We start from the raw sequence: 25,477 nt of genomic DNA, 5'->3' as shown, positions 1-25,477 counted from the left end.
AAACAAAACAAATAAAACTTCCTAGCAGGTAATCTAGATTACTATAAATGGACGAACCTCAACTTGGAATGCTTCATCTTCAGATCACATCCAGGAACCACTGCATGTCAGGGATTGTATACACATCTACAGTTTTAATATTCTTTAGCAATCCCTGATAGTCAAAATTGCTGACCCCCTAGAAACTGCATTCCTAGGTATATACCAAGCAAAATAAAAATAAGTCCCCACAAAAATATGAATACAAATGTTCACAGTAGCATTACTCACAACAATCCAAAAGTGAATATATCCCTAATGTCCATCAACTAATGAATAGATAAACAAAATATGGTATATTCATACAATGAAACATTATTCAGCCATAAAAAAAGAATGAAATACTGACACATGCTACAACATGGATGAACCTTGAAAACACTATGCTAAGTCAAAGAAGCCAGTCACAAAGAACCACATATTATACGATTCTATTTATATGAAATGTCCAGGAAAGGCAAATCCAGAGACAGAAAGTAGATTAGTGCTTGCCTAGTGCTGAGAGGGCTGGGGTAAATGAGGAGTGACTGCTCATGGGCATGGGTTTTGTTGGTTTTTTTAAAAATTTTTTGAAACTGAAGCACTGTGTAGTTGATTTACAATGTTGTGTTAGTTTCAGGTATACAGCAAAGTGATTCAGTCATAATCTTTTTCAGATTCTTTTCCCTTATAGGTTATTACAAAATACTGAGTATAGTTCCCTGTGCTATACAGTAGGTTATCTATTTTATGTATAGTAATGTGTATATGTTAATCCCAGACTCCTAACTTATTCCCCACTCCTTTCCCCTTTGGTAACCATAGTTTGATTTCTATGTCTGTGGGTCTATTTCTGTTTTGTATGTAAGTTCATTTGTATCATTTTTTTTTAAGATTCCACATATAAGCGATATCACATTTGTCTTTCTCTGTCTGGCTTACTTCACTTAATATGATGATCTCTAGGTCCATCCATGTTGCTGCAAATGGCATTATTTCATTCTTTTTTATAGCTGAGTAATATTCTATTGTGTATATATACCACATCTTCTTTATCCATTCATCTGTCCATGTCGATTAATTGAAGTATAGTTGATTTACAATATTATGTTAATTTCAGGTGTATAGCATAGTGATTCATTATTTTCACAGATTATACTCCATTAAAAGTTATTACAAAATAATGGCTATAATTCCCTGTGCTGTACAATATATATCTTATTTGCTTATCTATTTTATATATAGTAGTTTATATGTCTTTTTTCTTTTAATTTATTTATTTTGGGCTGCTTTGGGTCTTCATTGCTGTGTGTGGGCTTTCTCTAGTTGCGGTGAGCGGGGGCTACTCTTCGTTGCGGTGCGCAGGCTTCTCATTGCGGTGGCTTCTCTTGTTGCAGAGCACAGGCTCTAGGCGTGCGGGCTTCAGTAGTTGTGGCATGCGGGCTCAGCAGTTATGGCTCGTGGGCTCTAGAGCGCAGGCTCCGTAGTTGTGGCTTACAGGCTTAGTTGCTCCACGGCACGTGGGATTTTCCCGGACCAGGGATCGAACCCACGTCCCCTGCAGTGGCAGGGGGATTCTTAACCACTGTGCCACCAGAAAAGCCCAGTAGTTTATATGTCTTAAGCCCATACCCTTATTGTGCCCTGTCCTACCTTCCCTCTCCTCACTGGTAACAACCAGTTTGTTTTCTGTATCTGTGACACTTTGTATTGCTATATACATTTGTTTATTTTTTAGACTAAATATAAGTGATATCATACAGTATTTGCCCTTCTCTGTCTGACTTATTTCACTAAACATAATACCCTCCAGGTCCATCCATGTTGCAAATGGCAAACTTTCGTTCTTTTTTATGGCTGAGTAATATTCCATTGTATTTACTCATATACACTGCATCTTCTTTATCCATTTGTATGTTGATGGACACTTGGGTTGCTTCCATATCTTGGCTATTGTAAATACTGCTGCTATGATCATTTTGGGGCATGTATCTTTCTGAATTAGTGTTTTCACTTTTTCCAGATATATACCCAGAAGTGGAATTGCTGGGTCATATGGTAGTTCTATTTTTAGTTTTTTAAGGAACCTCCATACTGTTTTCCATAGTGGTTGCACCAAATTACGCTCCCACCAACAGTGCACAAGAGTTCCCTTTTCTCCACATCCTCACCAACATTTGTTATTTGCAGACTTTTTGATGTTAGCCATTCTGACCAGTGTGAGGTGATGTCCATTGTTGTTTTGATTTGCATTTCTCTAATAATTAGTGATGTTGAGCATCTTTTCATATGCCTTTAGCCATCTGTATGTCTTCTTCGGAAAAATGTCTATTCAGGTCTTCTGCCTGTTTTCTGATTTGTTTGCCTGTTTTTCTGATATTGGATTGTATGAACTGTTTATATATTTTAGATATTAACCCCTTGTCAGTCATATCATTTGCAAATATTTACTCCCATTTAGTAGACTGTCTTTTCGTTTTGTTGATGGTTTCCTTTGCTGTGCAAAAGTTTTTAAGTTTAATTAGGTTCCATTTGTTTATGTCTGCTTTTATTTCCTTTGTTTTAGGAGATGGATCAAAAAAAATTATTGCTACAATTTATGTCATAGAGTGTTCTGCCTATGTTGTCCTCTAGGAGTTTTATAGTACCTGGTCTTACATTTAGGTCTTTAATCCATTTTGAGTTATTTTTGTGTACAGTGTTAGAGAATGTTCTGATTTCATTCTTACCTGTCTGATTTCATTCTTACATGTCATAAGCATTTTGGGGTCATCTTGAAAAAACTTTAAGGAAAGGTGCCATTTTTCTGAATTAGTAAATTCTTTTTATTTTAAGTTAATTAATTTATTTATTTTTGGCTGTGTTGGGTCTTCATTGCTACGTGCAGGCTTTCTCTAGTTGCAGCAAGTGGGGACTACTCTTTGTTGCGGTGCACAGGCTTCTCATTGTGGTGGCTTCTCTTGTTGCAGAGCATGGGCTCTAGGTGTGTGAGCTTCAGTAGTTGCAGCACGTGGGCTCAGTAGTTGTGGCTCGTGGGCTCTAGAGCGCAGGCTCAGTAGTTGTGGTGCACGGCCTTAGTTGCTCCACGGCATGTGGGATGTTCCCTGACCAGGGCTCAAACCCGTGTCCCCTGCACTGGCAGGCGGATTCTTAACCACTGCACCACCAGGGAAGTCCTAAGAAGATTCTTTTTAAGAAGCTGTCAAACTTTTTCAAAGCGGCTACACAATTTTACATTCCCACCAAAAGTGCGTAAGGTTTCCAGTTCCTCCACATCTCACCAACACTTGGGAGAATCTTTTTTTTTTTTTTTAATTTTAGCCAGTGAATAAGAAAAATACGTAGTCCTTTCCTCCTCTATTTCTCCTTTACTCTCACACTACTACCACATTCACAATACTTCTGACGCTTCTGGTTACCAAATGTGTAGGGTTTTTTCCCCCATATTAAGCAATTTTCTGTGACATCAGATGGCTGTTCTACAATTTAACTCGATTCTGACACTATCTACCTAGAGACAGCATCAGATCCCACAGGCTAAGGGCTCAGTCCCACAAGACTGGCCCCCACTTCAGGTGCCAATTGTAAGTAGTAGGTCGTCACCCAGGTTACCCAAAACTTCTATCCAGTATGGCTACAGATAGAAGGTTCTCATGACCCCTTCCTCAGGTTTAATTTGCTAGAGTGGCTCAAGAACTCAGGGAAATACTTACTTACATTTACCAGTTTACTAAAAAAGGATATGACATAGGATACAGATGAACATCCAGATGGAAAAGATGTGCAGGGCAAGGTATGTGGGAAGGGGCACAGAGCTTCCATGTCCTCTCCAGGCATGCCACTCTCGCCACACCTCTACTCATTCACCAACCCACAAGCTCCCTGAACCTCGTAGCCGAGATTGATCATTAACTCCACTTCCAGCCCTTTCCCCTTCTCAAGAGAATTGTGGGGGCGGGGGGGGGGGTGGCGATGGGGCTGAAAATCCCAAGCTTCTAATCATGGCTTGGTCTTTCTGGTGACCAGTCGTCATCCTGGAGCCATCCACGAGCCTATCCAGTCACCTCATTAGAACAAAAGACACTCCTATCACCCAGGAAATGACAATGGTTTCAGGAGCCCTGTGTCAAGAACCTGGGGCAGAGACCAACATATATATTTTTTCTATTATTTTACAGCCAGTTCAGGGGTATTACTGGTATTTCACAATGGTTTTAATATCTAATAATATAACCAGTAGTTTATTAGTATCTTTTCATGTGCTTATTTGCCATCCAAATATTTTCTTTAGTAAAGTATCTGTTCAAATCTTTTGCCCTTTTTTAAAATTGGGTTATGTGTCACCTTACTAGTGAGATATAGCTTCTTTATATATTCTGGATTCAAATCCTTAATCATATATATGTTTTGCAACTATTTTCTCCAAGTCTATTGCTTGCCTTCTCATTTTCCAAATAGTGCTTTTTGAAGCACAAAGATTTTTAATTTTGATGGAGTCCATTTCATCAATTTTTTAATGGATTGTGCTTTTAGTGTTGTATCTAAGAAATCTCTGCCTAATCCCAAATAGGCAGAGTAGTAAATGAAGATTTACTACTATGTTTTCTTCTAAGAGTTTCATTGTTTTAGCTCTTATATCCAGGCCATTGATCCTATATTTTTTGTTTATTTTTTAAAATTGAAGTACCATTGATTTACAATTATACTAGTTTCAGGTATATCACACAATGATTCAATATTTTTATAGATTATACTGTTTAAGTTATTACAAAATAATGGCTATATGTCTCTACACTGTACAATATATCCTTGCTGCTTGATCCTACATTTTCTTCTAGAAGTCTTCTAATTCTACATTTTATACTTAAATCTATGGTCCATTTTTGTGTAGAGTGTGAAGTAAGGGTCTGTCATTTTTTAACATATGGATGTCCAATTGTTCCAGTACCATTTGTTGAAAGGACTATTCTTTTCTCCAATGCATTACCATGGCATCTTTGTCAAAAACTGACCATATATATCGGAATTTATTTCTTGACTTTATTCTATTCTATTGATCCATTTGTTTATGGCTATAGTTTTATAAGTTTTGAAGTCAGGTATTTGTTAAGTCCTTTTGTTCTTTTTCAAAATTGTTTTAGCTCTTCTGGGTGCTTTGAATTTCTGTATAGATTTTAGAATAAGCTTCTCGATTTCTACAAAGAGACCTACTGGAATTATGATAGGGATTGCAGTCAGCCTACAGATGATCAATCTTGAGTCTTCCAATCCATAAAGATAGTATCTCTCTGCATTTATTTGGGTTACCTTTAATTTCTCTCTGTAATACTTTGTAGTTTCCAGTGTACAGAAATACTCACTTAGTTTTAAAACACCAATGATAAAATTCTTACTTAAGCTTTGAATCTGGTATCAAATTGTAATAGCAAACCTTGTAAAAGTTATTTAAGAGTCTTTCAGACACAATTTAATTACCTCACATTCAACAATGGGACAAACAAATAAACAATGAACAAACAGTAAAGATCTGTTATCTCATAAAGTCTAAGGGTTTTAAAACATTCATAAAACCAAGTAGGAAAGAAATTAATGCCTATCTCAAAAGGGAATTTGCCTTGACTATTTTGCCCCAAAAAAGTGTTTGGTCGCAGAAACTAAGTACAGCTCTTCCTCCATCATAACCCTTATGATGGGGTTATGTCTCAATAAACCCATCATTAAAATGAAAACATCAATAAGTCAAAAACCTACCAAACATCATAACTTAACCTAGCCTACCTTAAATGTGCTCAAAACGCTTACATTAGCCTACAGTTGGGCAAAATCACCTAATACAAAGCCTATTTTATAATAAAGTGTTGAATATCTCATATAATTTATTGAACACGGTACTGAAAGTGAAGACCAGAATGGCTGTATAGATATAGAAGAGTCGTAAGTATATTAGCAGTGTTTCACTCGTGATCGCATGGCTGACTGGGAGCTGCGGCTGGCTGCCAATGCCCAGCATCATGAGAGAGTATCATACTGCATATAGCTAGCCCCAGAAAAGATCAAAATTCAAAGTACAGTTTCCACTGAATGTGTATCATTTCTGCACCATCACAAAGTCAAAAAATCATAAGTTGAACCATTGTAAGTCAGGGAAGAAAACCAGATCTAGTACAGATGGTCCCTAATTCCCAAACCCAAGAAAATTCCACAAACTAAAGTCATATCCACAAACTCACATAATTTCTCTCTATATCTGTATGTATATAAAACTTCATACTGCCAACCCAATTATATACACCATCTTCAGTCTTTCTGTCTCAGTCTTTACAGCATGATATTCATCTCCAATTGTGAATGTATAAGCTTTCATGGAAGCATATTTGTCAAATAAAATGCGGTTTATATTCTACCAAAAGTTCAAATTATGAAAAGGTTTTTTTTAAAACTCTGAGAAGTATGAATGTTAACAGAGACTTTTTGATGAGAAACTCTCATTTAAAATAAAAACTTAAAAAAAAATTCATACCAGAAACCATGTACAATTACACTATTTATAATAGCAAAAAACAGAAACTACCCAAATGCTGACTGACAAGAGAAGATGATATAAATTGTAGTATTTATTTACTGAATATTGAACATTATTGAATATTGTACTGTAGCAAAAATGAATGAACTACAGTATATGCAACAACATGATAAATATTATAAATGTAATGTTGAGGGAGAAAAAAAAACAAGTCCCATTTGCTTATGTCTCTAAGCAAAACTAAACATATTGTTTGGGCACACATACATTCACAATAAAGCCTTTTTATAGAGGCAAAGGAATGATATGCACCAAATGCAGAATAGTAGTTAAAGGGGATAGGGAGTAAATGGGGCAAGGGAGGGCAGGAAAATTGAGTCACTAAGGAACACATAAATAGACACATGCAAATTATTAGTAATGTTCCAGTTCCTGGGTTGAATGGAGGGTTTATATGTTTATATGCTTTATAACTTACATATGTCATCTAATTATTTTGTAAGTATAATTATTTTTAAAAAACATAAGCAAAATCTATTTTTAAAAATCACCCATTATAAAACATTTTCCAGAAGCTTAACTGGGCACTCAGAATATACTGGGGGTTGGCCAAAAAGTTCATTTGGGTTTCTCCGTAAGATCCTAAAACCCGAACAAACTTTTTGGCTGAGCCAATACATTAAAAAAAAATTTTTTTTTAAGTTTTTACCTTTGTTTCTGTTCAACTGCTTTGTCCAAGTGCTGAAAGATATCCTGAAACAGGGTGCAGCTGGATTGACTATTAATGGTATACCCATATCCTCTTTTCCAATATTGTTTCAGATCATTTAAATATTCTAAAACCTAAAAATACAAATTTCAAAAATCATTACTATTTTTATTAACGTAACAGATTTTCTGATTTAATAATGATTTTTTCAGAAAAGGTTACATTGTTTAATCACCATTCTACACAAAGTACAGTAGAATCTTAGCATTTACAGAGTTTATACTTACCATTTCAAGCATTTAAGGGTTGGACCCAAAGGTCCATGACACAGAGATTTATGCTGAGACACAAACCCAAATGGGAATGTAGAGACTGACATGCAAGAGCAAGTTAGTAGTACTCACAACCAGTAATCCAGCATCCATGACAGTTCAGGATAGTGGGTTAAAGACATGTGCTCACCTCCCCTTTCTTCTAAAATTATTTTAAGATGATAGCAAAGATATATACAGAAAAAAGAAAAAAATGTACATAGAAGAATATTCATTACAGCACAGAAGGTGCCAACAGTGAATCAGGAATTTTTAAGAATTTCAGGAAGGTAGAAACCAGATAGAAAATGAGTTACTTTGGTTCATGTATCAGTTTGTCAAAAATAGTAATAAAAGTAGACCAAGGGGGCTTCCCTGGTGGCGCAGTGGTTGAGAATCTGCCTGCCAATGCAGGGGGCACGGGTTCGAGCCCTGGTCTGGGAAGAACCCACATGCCACGGAGCAACTAGGCCCGTGAGCCACAACTACTGAGCCTGCGCGTCTGGAGTCTGTGCTCCGCAACAAGAGAGGCCGCGATAGTGAGAGGCCTGCGCACCACAATGAAGAGTGGCCCCTGCTCGCCGCAACTAGAGAAAGACCTCATACAGAAACAAAGACCCAACACAGCCAATAAATAAATAAATTAATTAATTAATTAATTAAAAAAAAAAGTAGACCAAGGATATGGAAAACTGGTACTAGAAGGAATGTGCATTAATACAGATGTTCTAAAGGACAGACTGGCAAAATCCACAAAAACACACACCTTTAAGGCCCATTTAATTCCGTTTCTTATAAAATAATATTCACAGAGGAACACAAGAGACAATGTACAAGAATATCTTAGAGTAGCACTGCTTAAAGGAGCCCCCCCCCCCCAAAAAATTTCCTGGAAATACCTAAATTTCATTAATAAGTAGAGGCTTAAATAAACTATGATATACACATACTATGGAATACTATGAGATTATTTGTAGATCTACATGAACTGACATGGAAAGATCTCTAAAACATACTGCTAAATGAGAAGAGCAGGTAAAGAATGATAAACACTTGCTGGCCTCTGCTACTTGCAATAGATCAGACCCACCAACTATTATTGTTATAGTTTAGTGGGGCAATATTATGCCATTTCTGAACCTATCATGGCCAGAGTGCTCTTTATCTAGTGGGTTTTTGTATAAAACCCAGTGTTTGTTGCCTAACTGCTGTTGGTAGTAGGAGAAGAGCAAGATGGTGGGGAAGGATTGTACACAGATATGTATAGAAGGAAGATGGCTATCTTTAAGTCAAGGAGAGAGGCCTGGAACAGATACTTCTCTTACAGCCCTCAGAGGAGACCAATCCTGCTGACATCTTGATTGTGGACTAGCAAAGGAATACATAATTTTCTTTCATTTTCATGAGAAGTAATTGAAAGCTATCATCTATGCAAGGGGAAGCTCTGGTCAGTTATTTTCAGTGTTTTGATCCTTATGCCTTTCACAGATCTAATTCAAATGCTGGATCTCTTCCTTATTAGCTTTGTAATCTTGGACACATCCCATAATTTAGTTGAGTCTTACTTTCATTATATGCAAACTGAGAGTTCTAGTACCTCCTCAGAATTGTGCAAAGTCCTCAAAAATGCCCTTAGCACACAGACGTTGCTCAATAAATGTCAATTGCTTTGTGAATTTCTGTAGTTGTGTGCTGCAGTAATTTTTTTTAAAAAATAAATTTATTTATTTTATTTATTTATTTTTGGCTGTGTTGGGCCTTCATTGCTGCATGTGGGCTTCTCACTGTGGTGTCTTCTCTTGCTGCAGTGCACAGGCTCTAGGCGCGCAGGCTCAGTAGTTGTGGCACATGGGTTTAGCTGCTGCGCAGCATGTGGGATCTTCCCGGACCAGGGATCGAACCCGTGTCCCCTGCATTGGCAGGCGGATTCTCAACCCTGTGCCACCAGGGAAGCCCCGCTGCAGTAATTTATATGAGGGTAATCTTTGTACAATAAAGATATTTGTTGAAGACAAAAAAAAAGGAATAATAAATACAGTATAATATCATTTACTACCAAAATACACACACACACACACACACACACACACACAATTACACTGTTTACATTTCTAAGAATGGTATAAATTATAAATAGAGCACAGAAAAGGTTGAAAAGTACACATCAAACTGACAGGAGTGGTAGATTTCTGTGGAGAGGTCTTGAATTGGAGTTGGTGATTAAGGTAGCCTTTATCTGAATGTCAAACTTGTACTCATGTATCATTTGATCCAACACCAAAAGTAAAGGACTAAATCTTGCAACCCAAAAGAGGTACAAGAGAAGACTACACAGTAGTTATGAGCCATTCTTCCCAGAAGAGTCCCTAGAGAAATTAAGTGCAAGCCGTAAGTTTAAGAGTAAGAGCAAGGGCAGGCCACTGCCATATACCAAAACCAAAACTAAACATATATTAAAGAGGCAATTAAATTAAGAAGTTAGCAAAAGGGACAAAGTAAACGTTAAAAAAATTAAAATAAAAAGAATTAGATAAAGTTCTGCCAAATCTATTCAAGAAATAAAACAAAAATAGTATCAGAAACGAAAAAGGAGAGGCGCTTCAAACTGTGGCACAGGGAAAAGGATGTGAAGCAGAATTCGGCAGTCTTGCTGAGTTGAGGAGTCAGAACTCAGAGTTTAATAAGTCTGAAGTGGTTGGAATTAGCAGGGTAGAGTGTCAGAGAGGAGGAAGCTACACAGAAAAAGAACCCCAAAACTCGTAGGGGGGTCCCCTTGATTCTGCTGCTGAAGGCTGTGGGAGTTGTAAGCTGATCAATTCCAGAGCTATCATAAGGCTGAGAGATATTCATGTTCCAAGCGGCCTAAGTAGAGACAGCTTCCAGAGATACCAAGACATCCAGGACTTCAATCTGGACCCCAAAAGAGACATACTTTAATAGTAAAGACATGTGTATAATAAGTAAGGTTTTGTTTCTGAGTTTTGTAAGGTCAGGTCAAGAGCATGAAACTCAGAAAAATGAAGCCTGAAAAGGATCAAACTGATCCACAAGTAACTTAACTGCAAAATAAAACAAAATTCAATACTTAGAAGACAAAATCCAGGCATTCAACACCATAACATTCACAGTGTCCAGTATCTAATAATTACTGGAAATACATGAAGAAACAAGAAACATGACTTATAACTAGGAGAAAAATCAGTCAGTAAAAGAATCTATCATAAGAAAGAAGGAATGCAAGGATAATTCAATATTAGAAAATGTACTAATGTAATTTCTATGTTAGAAGATTAAAGAGGAAAAAAAAATCATCTTCCTAGATGCCAGAAATTCAGCAAACATTCCTGATCTTAAAAACAATAAATAAATAGAAGGTTTTAGTAAGAAACAGAAATTTTCTTAACTTGGTAAGGATAACTACTAGTGACTATGCCAAACATCGTATTTTGCAATGAAACATTGAAAGTGCTCTTAACTAGAAAATATAAACAAAGCTTCGGGTTTTAAGATGATGGAATTAAGATATATATGCTCTCTTCTCTCAGAAATCACTCTAAAAAAAGAAGAATGAAAAAGAAATGCAAATGCCCCTTTCAAAGAAATTAGGAGACCTCTGTACCCTGAGCCACCACCATAAATGAGGAAGGACTGCCAAATGCAGTGAAAATCAAACAAAACACAAACAAAACCCCTCAGATAAAACCAACAGAAGACAGATCCTCAAAGCACATGGTACACTTGCAGGAGCAGATCCAATAACCCTTTGTTTGAAACAATAAGAACGAAGTCTAAGAGGAGCCTCCCTACAGTATGTAACACCATTACAGGAAACAGACTGACCTTCCATCTTTATAAGAAGCATTCTACAAAGAATCTCAGAGAAAAACTCCAAACTGGAAGGAACACTACTTATCTCTGAATAGCTGCTCATCCCTACTGGCCGCCTGAGAAGTAAAAGCTGAATTCACTGCAAAGATGAGTAATAATTTAAAAGGTGCTAGTATCTTTACAAACATACAAATTAAAAACAAGACTGCTACACAGATAAAATAGCCAGAAAAAAAACCTCTCACCCTAGAAATTCTGCTACAGAGCAAATGAAAACTATAATTAAATAAACACAGTATCATGAATTCCAAAGACTTAAGAAAATAAAATAATCATTTAAAAAAGAAAGAGTCCAAAACAAGAAAAAAAATATATGGAAAGAAGCATAAAGATAGAAATATAAACTGGAACAGCTCCAAAAAATAATTGGGCATTATCTAGTAAATTTGAAGTTCTGCATATCTTATGATCCAGCAATTCTACTACAGACATGGACCTTCAGAAATGTGTGTATACACACCTACAGACATACACAAGAATATTCATAGTAGTCCCAAACTGAAAACAACCCAGATGTTTACCAACAAGATAATGGATTAAAAAACTATGATAATTCATGTAATGGAATACTACACAGCAATAAAAATAATTGAACTATAGCTACACGCAGCATCATAGATAAATCTTAAAAACATAATGTTGAGAAAAAACTATATACAAAAAAACACATACTGGATGATTCCACTACATAAAGTTCAAAACATATAGTTAAACTGTTTCTTGGAAAAAAAATAATAAATTAGTAAACACTAAATAACATAATAAAGAAAATGCAGATACACAAATAAGTAATAATAATGGGGAAATAATCTCAGATATAGAAGACCTTTTTTTAAATCATGAGATAAATTTGCCAAACTCCACAAATAAATCTGAAAACCTGGAGAACATGAATGACTTCTACAAGAAAATATTAAATACCAAAACTGACCCCATATGAGATAGAAAATCTAGATATACTTGTTACAGTAGAAGATATATACTTGTTACAGTCGAAGATAGATACAAAGCTGCAAAAAGCTATCCCACAGAGAAGTACATAGTTCATGTGTCACTTCTTTTATAAGGTTTACCTGACTGCCATTAATCAACTTCCTCCTTTGTGTATCACTATACCTTATATATACTTCTGTTATAGCCATCCCATTGTCTTGCAATGGTTTTTTTGTCTTTCACTCCTTGTGACATTGAGGACAATGCCTATCTTATGTTAGTATCTTCAGTTTCAACCAAGTGCCTGGCATGGAGCAGGCACTAAAACAATATTTGCTGAATGAAGGCACACGTGGACCAGCATTTCATAAGGTCTTGGATATCTAATAATATCCAGAATTCTCAGAATTTCATATATTTCTATTCATTTTTAACTCTTAAAACACTTTTTTTTATATAAATTAATTTATTTTATTTATTTATATTGGCTGTGTTGGGTCTTCGTTGCTGTGCGTGGGCTTTCTCTGGTTGCCGCGAGCGGGGGCTACTCTTCGTTGCGGCGTGTGGGCTTCTCATTGTGGTGGTTTCTCTTGCTGTGGAGCACGGACTCTAGTCACACGGGCTTCAGTAGTTGTGGCTCGTGGGCTCTAGAGTGCAGGCTCAGTAGTTGCGGCGCGCGGGCTTAGCTGCTCCGCAGCATGTGGGATCTTCCCCGGCCAGGGCTCGAACCTGTGTCCCCTGCATTGGCAGGCGGATTCTTAACTACTGCACCACCAGGGAAGCCCCTTAAAACATTTTTAATAAAGAATTTCAAACATAAAAATAGAGAACAGGAGAATAATGAACCCTCACGTACCTCTCATCCAACTTCAACAACAATTAACACTTGTCCAATTCTGTTTCAGTTATGCCCCTACCACCACCACTGGATTATGCTGAAGCAAATCCCAGACGTCATTTTATTGCATCTGTAAATACTTCAGTATGTAAACCTATTTCATAGTGAAAAGTCCTAAGCAGAGATTTTTGTATCAAATTACTGAAAAAGAAAAAAAAAGCACAGGAAACATCTAAATCAAAAGAAAACTTTATATTTTTTAATGAAGAATCTAACTTATTTGCTTTTACTGTATAAAAAGGAAGCTCTTATTCAATTAATTTAAACATGTATTTCAAATTTTCAAATCATGGTCATTTAAATGAGACGTTCTTTGAAAGCAGCGGGGGGGGGGTGGTGGTGGTGGTATGAATTGGGAGATTGGGACTGACATATGTGCACTAATATGTATAAAATGGATAACTAATAAGAACCTGCTGTATAAAAAATAAAGTTCAAAAAAAAATGAGAAGTTATTTAAAGGTACCTACACAATAGAGAAATCTGGAAGGTGCCACTTTAATCATATGATCAAACATATCATCATCAATGATGTGACAAACTGACATCGTTCCTTCTGATTAGACACACTACATAAGAATACTTATATAGTATTCTTGTCAAAAATGTTTAAACCCCTATCTAATCTTAAGTGAAAAAACAGACACAAAGACATTCTGCAAAAAAGCTGGCCTAGATGCCTGCAAAATGCCAGTGTATAAAAGACAAAAGAAAGGCTGGAACACTCTTCTAGATTAAAGGCAACTAAAGGCATGACAAATAAATACAATGAATGATCCTTGATTAGATCCTGAATTTAAAAATAAAAAAAAAGTGGGAGGGAGACGCAAGAGGGAGGGAGATATGGGGATATACGTATATGTATAGCTGATTCACTTTGTTATAAAGCAGAAACTAACACACCATTATAAAGCAATTATACTCCAATAAAGATGTTCAAAAAATTTTTTTAAATAAAAGCTATAAATATAGGAGTCTATTAAGACAAGTGTGAAAACACGAATATTGACTGTATATTAGACAATACTGTACTATATATGCATATGTAAATTTACATTTTATTATGATTATGTAGGAGAAGGTTCTTGTTTAGATGCATGCCCAAGTATTTAAGGGTGAAGAGTCTTGACATTTAGAAAAAAATGATTACATATATATGTGACAGAATAAATGTCCCTCAAAGATGTCTACATCCTAACGCCTACAACCAATGAATATGTTATCTTACATGATAAAAGGGAATTTGCAAATGTGATTAAGTTAAGGAGCTTAAGATGGAAAATTATCCTAGACTATCTAGATGGGCCCCATAATCACAAAGATCCTTATAAGAAGTAGGCAGGAAGGACAGAGTAGGAGATATAACCATGAAGCCGTGGTCATAGTGATACAAGGAATGCAGGTGAGCTCTGGAGACTGGAAAGGACAAGGAACAGATTTTCCCCTAGAGTCTCCAGAGAGAACACAGCCCCCTGTTGATACCTTGATTTTAGCCCTGTAAAATTCATTTTGGAATTCTGATTTCCAGAACTGTAAGATAATAAATTTGTGTTGCTTTAAGCTACTAAATTTGCAGTAATCTGTAATAGCAGCAATAGGAAACTAATAGATTATAAAGAAAGAAAAACAAACGTGGCAAAAAAAGTTAAAAACTGGTGAATATAGGTGAAGGACATGAATGTTCATTCTGTTGTTCTTGCAACTTCTGTCAGTTTGAAATTTTTCAAAATAAGTTGTAGGGAAAAAAAGAGAGAAGTTCATAAGCAGTAAAGAGATAAAAGGGTAATCCTAAAAATAAAAGGAAAAGAAAAACAAGTAGCACAGAATCTAAGTCACCTAATAGTTCCATCTTTTAAGATATGGAAATAAAAGCACAGAGTTGTCGGTCTTTGGAAGTAAGGGACCACATGGATATAGCTACTCAGAATACAAAAAGGGCAGATAGCCAGGTAAGCATATGCCAAATATTCCAACAACTGTAGTAACTTGGGCAAATAAGTTGTTCTTCTGTTAAAAAGTAAATTTCCCTTTTGCTAATACCCCTCAGTCATTTACACAATACTGAAAATCACTTCAATTCGGCTTTTTATCGTCTTTTCCCCTACAGCAATCTGGGTAGGGAGAAAAGGGAGGTGAGGAATTTTGACACAAGTGAATGGTGACCATAAGTCTCAGTTTATACCTATACTGGTGTAATTATTACTGGTTCCCCTTTCACTTTTAAAAGTATTCAATTTAGGAGCTTCCCTAGTGGTGGAGCGGTTAAGAATCCACCTGCCAGAGCAGGGGACACGGGTTCGAGCCCTGGGCCGGGAAGATCCCACGTGCCGTGGAGCAACTAAGCCCATGTACCACAATACTGAGCCTGCTCTCCAGAGCCTGCGAGCCACAACTACTGAAGCCCGCGTGCCACAACTACTGAAGCCCGCGTGCCTAGAGTCTGTGCTCCGCAACGAGGAGCCACTGCGATGAGAAGCCCACGCACCACAACAAAGAGTAGCCCCCGCTCGCCGCAACTAGAGAAAGCCCGTGCGTAGCAACGAAGACCCAGTGCAGCCAAAAATAAATAAATAAATTTATAAAAAATAAATAAAAGTATTCAATTTAGAACATAAATTTTACGATCATCCTAAGCATAGAGCATTTCAAAGAAGGGTAGGCCAGGATGTTTCTGAAGTGATAGTTATGGACATTTAGAGGAGATGAGAAGTGTTTTGAGTACTTGAGACAGAGAAAAAGTAGATCATCAGGAAGCAATTCAGGAGCACAGAGAGGAAATACATACACCTATTACTTCTGGCGCTCAGCATCCTAGAGCAAGCATCCATCGAGGTCTCTTTTCCCTTCTTCCAACTTACTGGCTAAGCCCTACTTCCACATTGGCATAATACTACAGAAAAATCACCTTTAATCTGGTTGTTGGTCACTTTAGTCTTTAATTAACGAAATAAAGCACTTGTTTACTTTCAAATGTACATTAGCTTTCAGCTTAAAAGCTTGCTTCTAACTGACAAATAGTACACTTCTTTTCAAAATCTGAGGTTAAATTCTGAAGTTAATAATTGATTTTCATACAGAATGCTGAAGGTTCCATATGCATGCAAGGATGACTAAAGTTTCTGAAGTCCATATTTCTGAATGACCCATACATAAAGATACATCCTACTCTCATCCATCAGAATTCTATTCAATGCCTTGATCCTCAATACTTAAGAAAACAATTAACACTTTCCTACCCCACCTCTCTGGCTCCCAGCATCCCAGATTTGACCAGAATTTGCCTCCTTTACAGTCACCAGAGGTCTGTCTGCCCTTTTCTCTCTAGAGTCTAAAAGTCTACAAAGAAACAACATGAATGAAGAGGAAAGAAAGGGAATACAAAGTAGCCAGGCAGCACCTAGATGAACCACTGCCATCACTGGGTAGAAAACAGAACTCAGTTTATTATGAAAACTTTATAAAAGAATAGGTATTTGGAAAACCATTCATCCTCTCTGAGCTTTGGCTTCCTATAAAAAGAAGAATTTGGATTATATTAGCTCTATAATCCTTTCCAGCAGTAAAATTTGATGATGGGTTAAGTAGATTTTTAACTGGGTGGACCTAGAAATCAAATCACAATGGAAGAATGTTTTCCGGAGTTTTATGAACCTAAACTATTTACAAGTAGGTAGGTCCTATCTGAACAATTAATCTCTCTTTTTTAGGAAAATTACAAGATAGTCAAAGACACTTAATGTTCCCTACTCTACTTATTTTTTGAAAAGCCGCTTCAAATAAAGACAACAATGAAAACCATGCAAAAAAAAAAAAAAGCAAAGAAACTCCAAAAGTAATACTTACCTTTGCATCATCTATGTCAAAAACATCACACCAAGGAGATTTAACACCTTTAATTGCCAGGTCAAATGAACAGGTGAAAAAAGCTACCTGAATTAAATCTGAGAGAAAAAAAAAGGTAAAATTTGTAGGTTACTATTTCCTGCAGTTTTCCAAAGGCTGAATATCTATAGAATGCCAAGGACTTACTATATAAAACATAACTTGATTTTGTTAATTTTAGAGGATTGGAGGAGGGGAGATAAAGTTATAAAAGGTTTTAGTCCCCAACTTGAAAATCAGCAATGACAAAGTACATTTATTGAACAGTTCTTTTAACTACACAATTAACATTATAACTATTAAGAAGAAGCAAGTACAGAGAAGGATATAAAAGAGAAGAGAAGACTGCAAGAGGTAAAGAACGAAGAAAGGGCAGACTGAGGAGTCAGAAGGAAGGTGAAACAAAGGGTCAAGAAGGAGAGAAACAAAGAGGGAAAAATCACACTATGAGACCTGACTCTGACGCTAATTATCCTGGGTAAGTCACTCTAGGCTTCCTGGGTCTCAACACAAAATAGGCAAAGGATTTATTCTTTTGTCAAGCAATATCAAAGGACATATAATTAATATATCCATAACACATAAAGGGTACCTATGATCAATAAGAAAAAACATAAAAATAATCCAATAGAAGATGGCCAAGGTTATGAAGAGGCAACTCTCAGAAGGAATGAAATAGCTAATAAACATATGAAAAGATGTTCAACCTTACAAGTAACCAAAGAAATGCAAATTAAAGCTAGATATCATTTTTCATTAATTAAATTGGCAAAAGTCAAAATGACTAATAATATCCACTGTCGGATGAATTGGGGGAAATGGGCATTCTCACATATTGTTGATATAAATTTTTCTACGCCTTCAGAGAACAATTTGGAAGTATATGTTAAGATGTAAAATATTCATGCACCTTAACCCAACAATTCTACCTATAGTTATTTATCTTATAAACTCTCAAGTGCAAAAAGCAGACTGTAAGAATGTCCACTGTTGTGTTATTTGAAAGAGTTAAAAACTAAGAAAAACCTTAGTAGAAAAGTAATTTCCTATAAAATAAAGAATTTGGACTGTATTAGCTCCAGCCTCTCTGACCAGTAAAACCTGATGATGGGTTAAATAAATTTTTAACTATCATTTACCTAAAAATGTAATTATATATATCCTATAAAATAACACAGAATTTTAAAAAATGAGACATATACATTGCTAAGTAAAAATAAGTTACAGAAAATACATACAGCATCACCTTTCCATGCAAAAAAAAAAAAAGGATTTAAATAGCTAAAATATTTTTGAACAGTTACTCTGTGCCAGGTACTGTGCTAATGCTTTGCATGAATTAATCTCATATAATCCTTGCAATAATCCTGTGAGGCAGGTACAATTCCTACATCCATTTTACAGAGAAAGAAACTATGGCACAGTGATATTAAGGAACTTGCCAAAGATCACAGAGTTAGTCAATAATATAACAAAGTCAAGAATTGAATACAAACAGTCCAATTCCAGAACCCATGATTTTAACCACTATGCTAATATTGCCTCCAAAAAGAAGTTGCTCTCAGTTACCCCATCAGTAAAATACAAATAATCCTTGTCAAGTCAGAGACTAGAAATAGCGTTTTTAAAAAAATCTTCAACAATCTTAAATGCCCACTAACAGAATAATGGCTAGATGCTGGTATTATAAAATGGAATTCTGTACGTAAGTTTAAAATGCAGAACTAGAATTACACACATTAAATAAAAAATACAAAGTTGAATTAAAATCAAATTTCAGACTGATATCATAGTTTGATACCATTCCTAAAAGTTTAAAAATCTGCAAAATGCCCCATTTAGGTATAGAAACATAAATATAAAAACCGACATGGGATGACTTAAATGCTCAATTCATGACAATGGTTACCTCTGGGAGAAAAGGAAAGGAATGAGATCCTAGAGAGGGAAAAAGGACCCTCAATATATTTAAAGCAACTAAGTGAAGCATAATGTTAAAATTTGATCAAACTAAGTTGTGGGTATACAGATACTCATTATATTAGCCTTTATTATTATCTACATACTTGAATTATTTCCCAAATAATTTTTAAAGCTCTGCAAACAACCCCAATGTATAGCCAGTCGAAGAAAAGAGAAAAAACTCAATTTTAGATGCTAGTCTAGGCATCTTCACTTTTTTGATCCTTATAAAGCATTCAGACACCAGGATCGACATATTCTAGTCTATTTAATTTATTCCCAACATCTCCTACTTCTAGTCTTTGGAAATTTATTCACAGTATAATGAAATCACACTCTATATATCTGTCAATATCTGCTGTATGGATTATACATTCCTAGAAAACAAGAAAAAAAATCTTATTATATTTTCTTAATTTCTCATTGCTTGGTGACCATGTACCTTGGTTTTCCACCTGCTTTCCCAGCATAATTATTAATAGTGTTTCCTTTCACCCTAAAGTGTCCCAGGTTGCACAGTCAACCCATCCACTGCAATAGCTTATGACATACATGACTGCTCATTTCCTCAGCATCTCTAGGTATAAAAGCTTCAAAGAAAAAAAAAAAAAATCACACTACTTTTTAAAAACTTAACCCCTCTCAAAACATTAACATGTACTTCTGAACTGCTTTAAAAGCTAAAGAATTTATATGACTTTCCATTTGTATCACTTTAAGAGGAGATAATTCAGAAAAAGATAATTTTTGTTTTATAAATAATGCTTAGAGTTGAAGCTTTATATAACTTTGTCCTAAAAAAAAAAAAAAATTCCAGGATACATCAAGAATCTTGTGTATTAATTTACATAAAACTCAAAGAAGAATCTGAATCTAAGAATAGTAAGCATGAGTATAGAATTTTTCTTGACACACATAACTAGAACATGTGACACACATAATTTTCTAGAACACATAACTTTCTCAACGTAAAATCAATTGTGGTCCTTTAAAAGGAATAACTTTATGCTTCCATATTTTTCCATGTTCAGAGTTTAAAAACCACTTAAACTATTTCAGAGTTCAAATGCGAGATAATAGGCACATTACCTGCATTTAAGTTGTTGACTGGCACTTGCAAAATACCTGCAACTTTTTTTAAAATGTTCTGCATTTCTGGTCCAGTTTTGAAGGCTTCTACATGATAAAGAGCCGTAGCATTCCTTTCCACTTGAGTTAAAAACTTCTCACAATGATCAAAGAACCTCATTAATTTATCATTAATTCTTGGAGGTCCACACTCCATGTCTGAAAGGGAAAAAAATAATTGTGTGTGTATGTATGTGTGTGTGTGTGTATATATATATGTGTATATATATACATATATATATATATATATATCCATTGACATGAACGACAATTTCAAATTATTGGAAAATTTTGTTTCAAGTGTAAAAAGGAACACTAAAAACCTATTTATTCATTGACATGTCTGAAATAAGTACACACTACTCAAGAAAGACATAGGACAAAACTATTCCCCGTTTGTAATGATTGTTAGTTCATGAGAGGATACGCTAAAAAAGACTAAAGAAACAGAAAATATCAAAGATAAAATAAAATGTTAGAGCAATACTACACTATGAAATAAAGGTAACTGAAATGAATGTTTTCTTAAAGAAAACAAAAATAATTAGATATGAATGTCATAAAAAGTGTAAAAATCTATTACCTAAGTACTGTTTCCATCAGGCACAGAAAATTTGAGAAAACAATCTAAAAATTAGCAACGTTTCTAATTACAAGGTGAGAGAGAATTCAACAGACAGGCTCTGTTTTACTACTCTAAGCCAAAGTCTAAACAGAGTATTTTATTTTCTCAGTTAACTTTTTCAACCCTGTGTTACTTTACAAAAGACTGCTTTGGACAAAAACTACTGACAATAGCACAAAATACATTAAAGTTTCAGATCTTCTGTATTTCATTGTGCTAGATGCTTCTGATTCGGTTTATTTTCTAACTGAAGCTCCAGAATAACTTCCCATTTAGAATTTTATGTGTTACATTATTTCCCCAATTCGGTAACAAATACATACTAGAAAAGCATTCGTAATCATGCTTCAACTACTGGGGTGCCTTTTAAGTTTTCTCAGTCATATTTAAAAATACACAGATTCCAATCATCATTTCTCCAATAATTTACCATGAAAAGAACACCAAGTATAATAAGAAAATTATGTCTAGTTTTACCATTTTGCTTCAGATGTGTATGTGAAAATATTTATATGTATGTGTGTGTGTATCCATTTCAGGAGCTCCTGAAATGAATAATTCTGCCAATTTTAATTGGCAATCAGATTACAGTTCTTAAGAAATAACTTACTAGGAAAATAAGTGATTTTTGTCATCTTTTTCTGTGGCCTCAAAATTTCCTAAGTGGATCTGGATAATTCATCCCTGCTATTATCTAATTACTGCTATTCTTTAAACAGAAACAAAGGCGTTGTTCTGTTTCTGTAAGAATACAAAATCCAATTCAGTGGCTTCCCTCCAAAGCCCAGATGTACACAACAGGCAAAACAATTGTCTGTAGATAATAATGAAGCAGCTAAGCAAAGGGTTTAATCTCTGATACTGAAAATGGTGAGGGGTGGCTTATCCTGAACTATTTTGATCCATGGCTGGCAAATGCCAATTCTCATAATCCATCTAAGGGCAAAAATTCATTCATCCCAGGAGGTCCAGTAGTCCCTTTTTGGTATACACTATATACATATATAGTACTATATTGAAGTATGTTCTGCTTTCAACATTCAGTTAATTTAACAGGTTTGTGGGAAATTTTCATTCATATCAATGGAAAAAAGTCTAGCTATATTAAAAAGCATGATTCAACAAGTGACTAAACGCAAGTCAGCCAACCGAGTTACCCACAGTCATGACAGAGTCAATGGAAGAACCCCTTGGAGATGGCTGAACGGCTTAAGAGAGAATGCTATTAGAGAAATGACAAACCAGTCTACTTCTAATTTATTTTTTGCTTGGGCTTTTTAAAGCTAAATGATGCCTCACCTCAGCTATGACTTTAAAGCTGATCAAGAAAGTATTAACACTTGTTCATCTCTCTGGCACAAAAATGTTATGTTTTCATTCTTATCCTTAAGTTACAGGACAAATGGAAGCTGTACGTAGTGTAATGGTTAAGAGACCAAGCTCTAAATCAGATTTCCTGGGTTCATACCTAGTCATTTGAAATTAGGCAAATTAGTGTTTCTGCGTCTCAATTTCCTCACCTGTTAAGAGGGGGGAAAATACAATCAACCTCAGAGAGCTGTTGTAAGGATTTTGTGAAATAAATGTGAGGCATGCCTAGCACATAGCAAGCATTAAGTGTTTGCTATTATTATTATCTGTGACTTTTAAAACATTTTCTAGGGAAAAAGCATCATTTGAGGGAAAACAGAAGACCTGGATTCTGGGCCTCAAACTAAGAAAGGACAATCAGCAAGGCATTTTCTTGGGCTCAGCTTCTTCACCTGTGAAATAAAAGAGCTCCACTAGATGATCTCTCAAATTTTGCAAAAGTATCGGTAGTGGAATAAATTAGTAAAGTACTGTGCCATGACCACGGACCACAGCTACAATGAGAGTCACTCTATAGTACATGCAAAATCAAAACAGAGAAAAAAGCAGAGCAGTAAAGAAAGTTTGAGTGTAGCTTCCTAAAATAGGTTGTAGGTCTAGAATCAATATCTGAAAAGGCTGTTAAGTGAAAAAAACAAAACAAAACAAAACCCAAATAGTAGTATCAGAAGTAAAGCCTGAGGAAGAAAAGTCCTAGATTTAAAAAAAAAAAAAAAGTGCGCCGAACTGTAGAACTAGCCGCCAGAGGGAGGAAGGGGAAAGGGGTTGGTGCTCAGAGGGAGAAATTCATTTTGGGAATGGGTGATCAAAAACTGCCCTGGCCTGTCTCCCTTCCTACTGGATCCCCCAACGTCTACCACAGCGTCCTGCACGTAGAAGGTGCCAAACTCATCCCTGATGAATGAATAAATGAACATTATGTACGAGGATAAGGGAGAGAGCCAAGTCCTGAACATTCCATGGGATGGGGGGGCTGGGGACAAAGGGAAGTAAGGAGAGGCTGGGATCGGGGACGTCCGGGATCTGGGGGAGGACCGAGGCAGGGCTCTGGCCGGGCGGCCCGGGGTGGTCACCTGCGACGTCGGGCGGCGGTAACCCAGGGTGGTAGTGCTGCCACAGTCCCTGCAGGAAGGCAGCGCCGCTGTCCACGCAGCGGTGCTTGGAGCTGGTGACTAGCTGCAGGCGGCCGCGGTTCTCTCGGCTGAAGAGGACCGGGAAAAGGGAGGCCAGGCGCAGGGCCAGCTGTCGCATGTCCTGCCGCCCCTTCTCCACCAGCTGCCCGTCCATCCAGTCCGCGTACCACAGCGGCCAGTCGGCCAGCGCAGCGCCCAGGTCGCCGCCGCCGGCAGCGCGGGTCCGGTCATCCCCGGGCCCGCGGGCCTGCAGCAGTCCGTGCAGCTGCCGCAGCTTGCGGATCTGTTTGGTGGTCGGGTAGCGGGTGCCGTGGCGGATGAGGGCGACCAGCTGTACCGGGGTGCAGGTCTCCTCCAGCAGCTGTGGGTCCCGCCGTGGCGCCTCGGGGTCCGGCAGCAGCCCGGGGTTGGCATCCTCGTAGCGAGTCTTGGTGCCGAAGTAGGGGCTGAGCGGCGAGACCACGCGGTTCTCCGGCTCCAGGAGGGAGCAGCGAGAGAGCGACGAGACCAGCGCCACAGCCAGGGCCGCGACGGGTGCCACGGAGACCCTGAAGAGGCGGCAGGGGCCACGGAGCATGATGCACTACGGCCCGCGGAGGGCAACATACCGGCTCGGTCGACAGCTTCCGGCTCCGGTGGGCAGGGGGCGGGTCCGGAGGGTGCTTCCGGCCGGTGCCCCCCGGGAATCACTGCGCGTACCCAGCTCTGCGGCTGTGAGGAGGTGGCTAGTGTTGCTGGAGCACCGAGAATGCGGGCGGGACGCTCCGAGGAGCCCAGTGGCCCTGTGGCTCGGGTGAAGCCGGTAGAAATCCTCGAGGAGCTTCGGAGACCTGTGGCTTAGGTGGAGCCGGCGTCGCTTGGCTTCCCGAGCGTGGGCGAGTTTCCTCGTAGCTGGCGGCGCCTCAGGGACTGACTCAATGACTCCCCCGCTGTTTAAATTCTCTAGGGTGTGAATAAGCCCGGACTCAGCCTTAAGTCTCCCAAGCTGCCAAAACAGGACACCTTTTAAGAGCTGACTCCTGTATCATCATCCATACCCCATTCTACTCTGTTTTTCAACATGTAGTTTGAACCAGCTGCATCCAATCCACCTGAGGCGGTGACTGAAAATGCAAACCCCAGGGCCCGGGCCCAGCATGCCTCCTGGAGCCCAGGGTTTACTCTCCCATTAGAGTTTGAAATTAATCCCTATACAGCAAGGCAGAGGCGAACCTGGAAAGAGGCTCAGTTCTCCAGGAAATTTAATTCCTGAGCCTTTGGTAGTATTTTGACCTGGACCAGCAAAGCTGACATCAGGGGGACAGCACCCCAGAAGAACTGTGCTTGTTGATACCGAAGGCTTAGACAGTAGAGACAGCAATCCTGCTAACTCGGGCGCATTGAATCTTGGCCCAACAGATTTACTCCATTATTAAGTATGAGCTGATCTATGTGAAGCAAACAAGGCGTGTATTTACCGCCACTCCAAGTCCAAACTCTCCTCCCACGTAATGACATATTCAAATCAGCCCCTACGGTTTTTCGTAGGTTATTGCTCAGAATCTCACCCCCCCCCAAATCATAAATCTAAAGAATACCTTGGTTTCTCCACTTGAACCCTAGTTTATATGCCAGCTGGGAAAAGAATAAGTATTAAAGAAGTCATACGATGATCCAGATTGAAGGAAGTTTGGGCCATGTTTTTGTAAGTGTAGCTTTTCCTTCAAAGACACCGTTAAATTGCTCTGGGTAAGTCCGTCTCCATCTTTATTCCTTTTCTCCTTAAAAGTGCCCCTCCGGTCCAGAGAGGTATACCTCTTAATGTTAACCCAGTGAAGAAAATGGTGTAAAATCAAGAATAGATTCCGACTTGAATGCTGCAAATTTTGAGCTGTTCTGTGGCAGGTAACCATCTTTAGAATATGTTCTTTTTTGGTATGCCATTTTGTGGAATGCCAATGCCTGAATAGTCATGGTCAGTGATATTGTCACAGAACTTTGCTCAAATTAATATTTAATGAATATCTACTCTATATGAACTTCCTTTTTTAAAAATTTTTATTGGAGTAGAGTTGATGTACAATGTTGTGTTAGTTTCAGGTGTACAGCACAGTGAT

At 37.4% G+C, this 25,477-nt stretch overlaps 1 protein-coding gene across 4 annotated transcripts in view; it reads right to left on the bottom strand.

Moving 5' to 3' along the window:
* The window catches only part of MINPP1 (multiple inositol-polyphosphate phosphatase 1), a 144,067-nt gene extending 120,063 nt beyond the window's left edge, over positions 1–24,004 (bottom strand). For 3 of the 4 annotated variants that reach the window (XM_068548144.1, XM_068548146.1, XM_068548143.1), the window contains exons 1-4: positions 23,322–24,004; positions 20,214–20,411; positions 17,124–17,221; positions 7,251–7,384 (exon numbers count right to left, since the gene is read on the bottom strand). In XM_068548144.1, the coding sequence (XP_068404245.1) occupies positions 7,251–7,384; positions 17,124–17,221; positions 20,214–20,411; positions 23,322–23,958 (1,067 nt within the window). In that variant the 5' untranslated portion in view covers positions 23,959–24,004. The remainder of the gene's footprint in view (positions 1–7,250; positions 7,385–17,123; positions 17,222–20,213; positions 20,412–23,321) is intronic. The other variant, XM_068548147.1, reaches the window with a different exon arrangement.
* Positions 24,005–25,477: the final 1,473 nt, after the last annotated feature.

The sequence above is a fragment of the Eschrichtius robustus genome, chromosome 7 (genome assembly GCF_028021215.1).
Source record: "Eschrichtius robustus isolate mEscRob2 chromosome 7, mEscRob2.pri, whole genome shotgun sequence".
Taxonomy (NCBI): Eukaryota; Metazoa; Chordata; class Mammalia; order Artiodactyla; family Eschrichtiidae; genus Eschrichtius; species Eschrichtius robustus.
The sequence above is the reverse complement of the archived record's forward strand: the minus strand, read 5'-3'. Positions and strand labels throughout refer to the sequence as shown.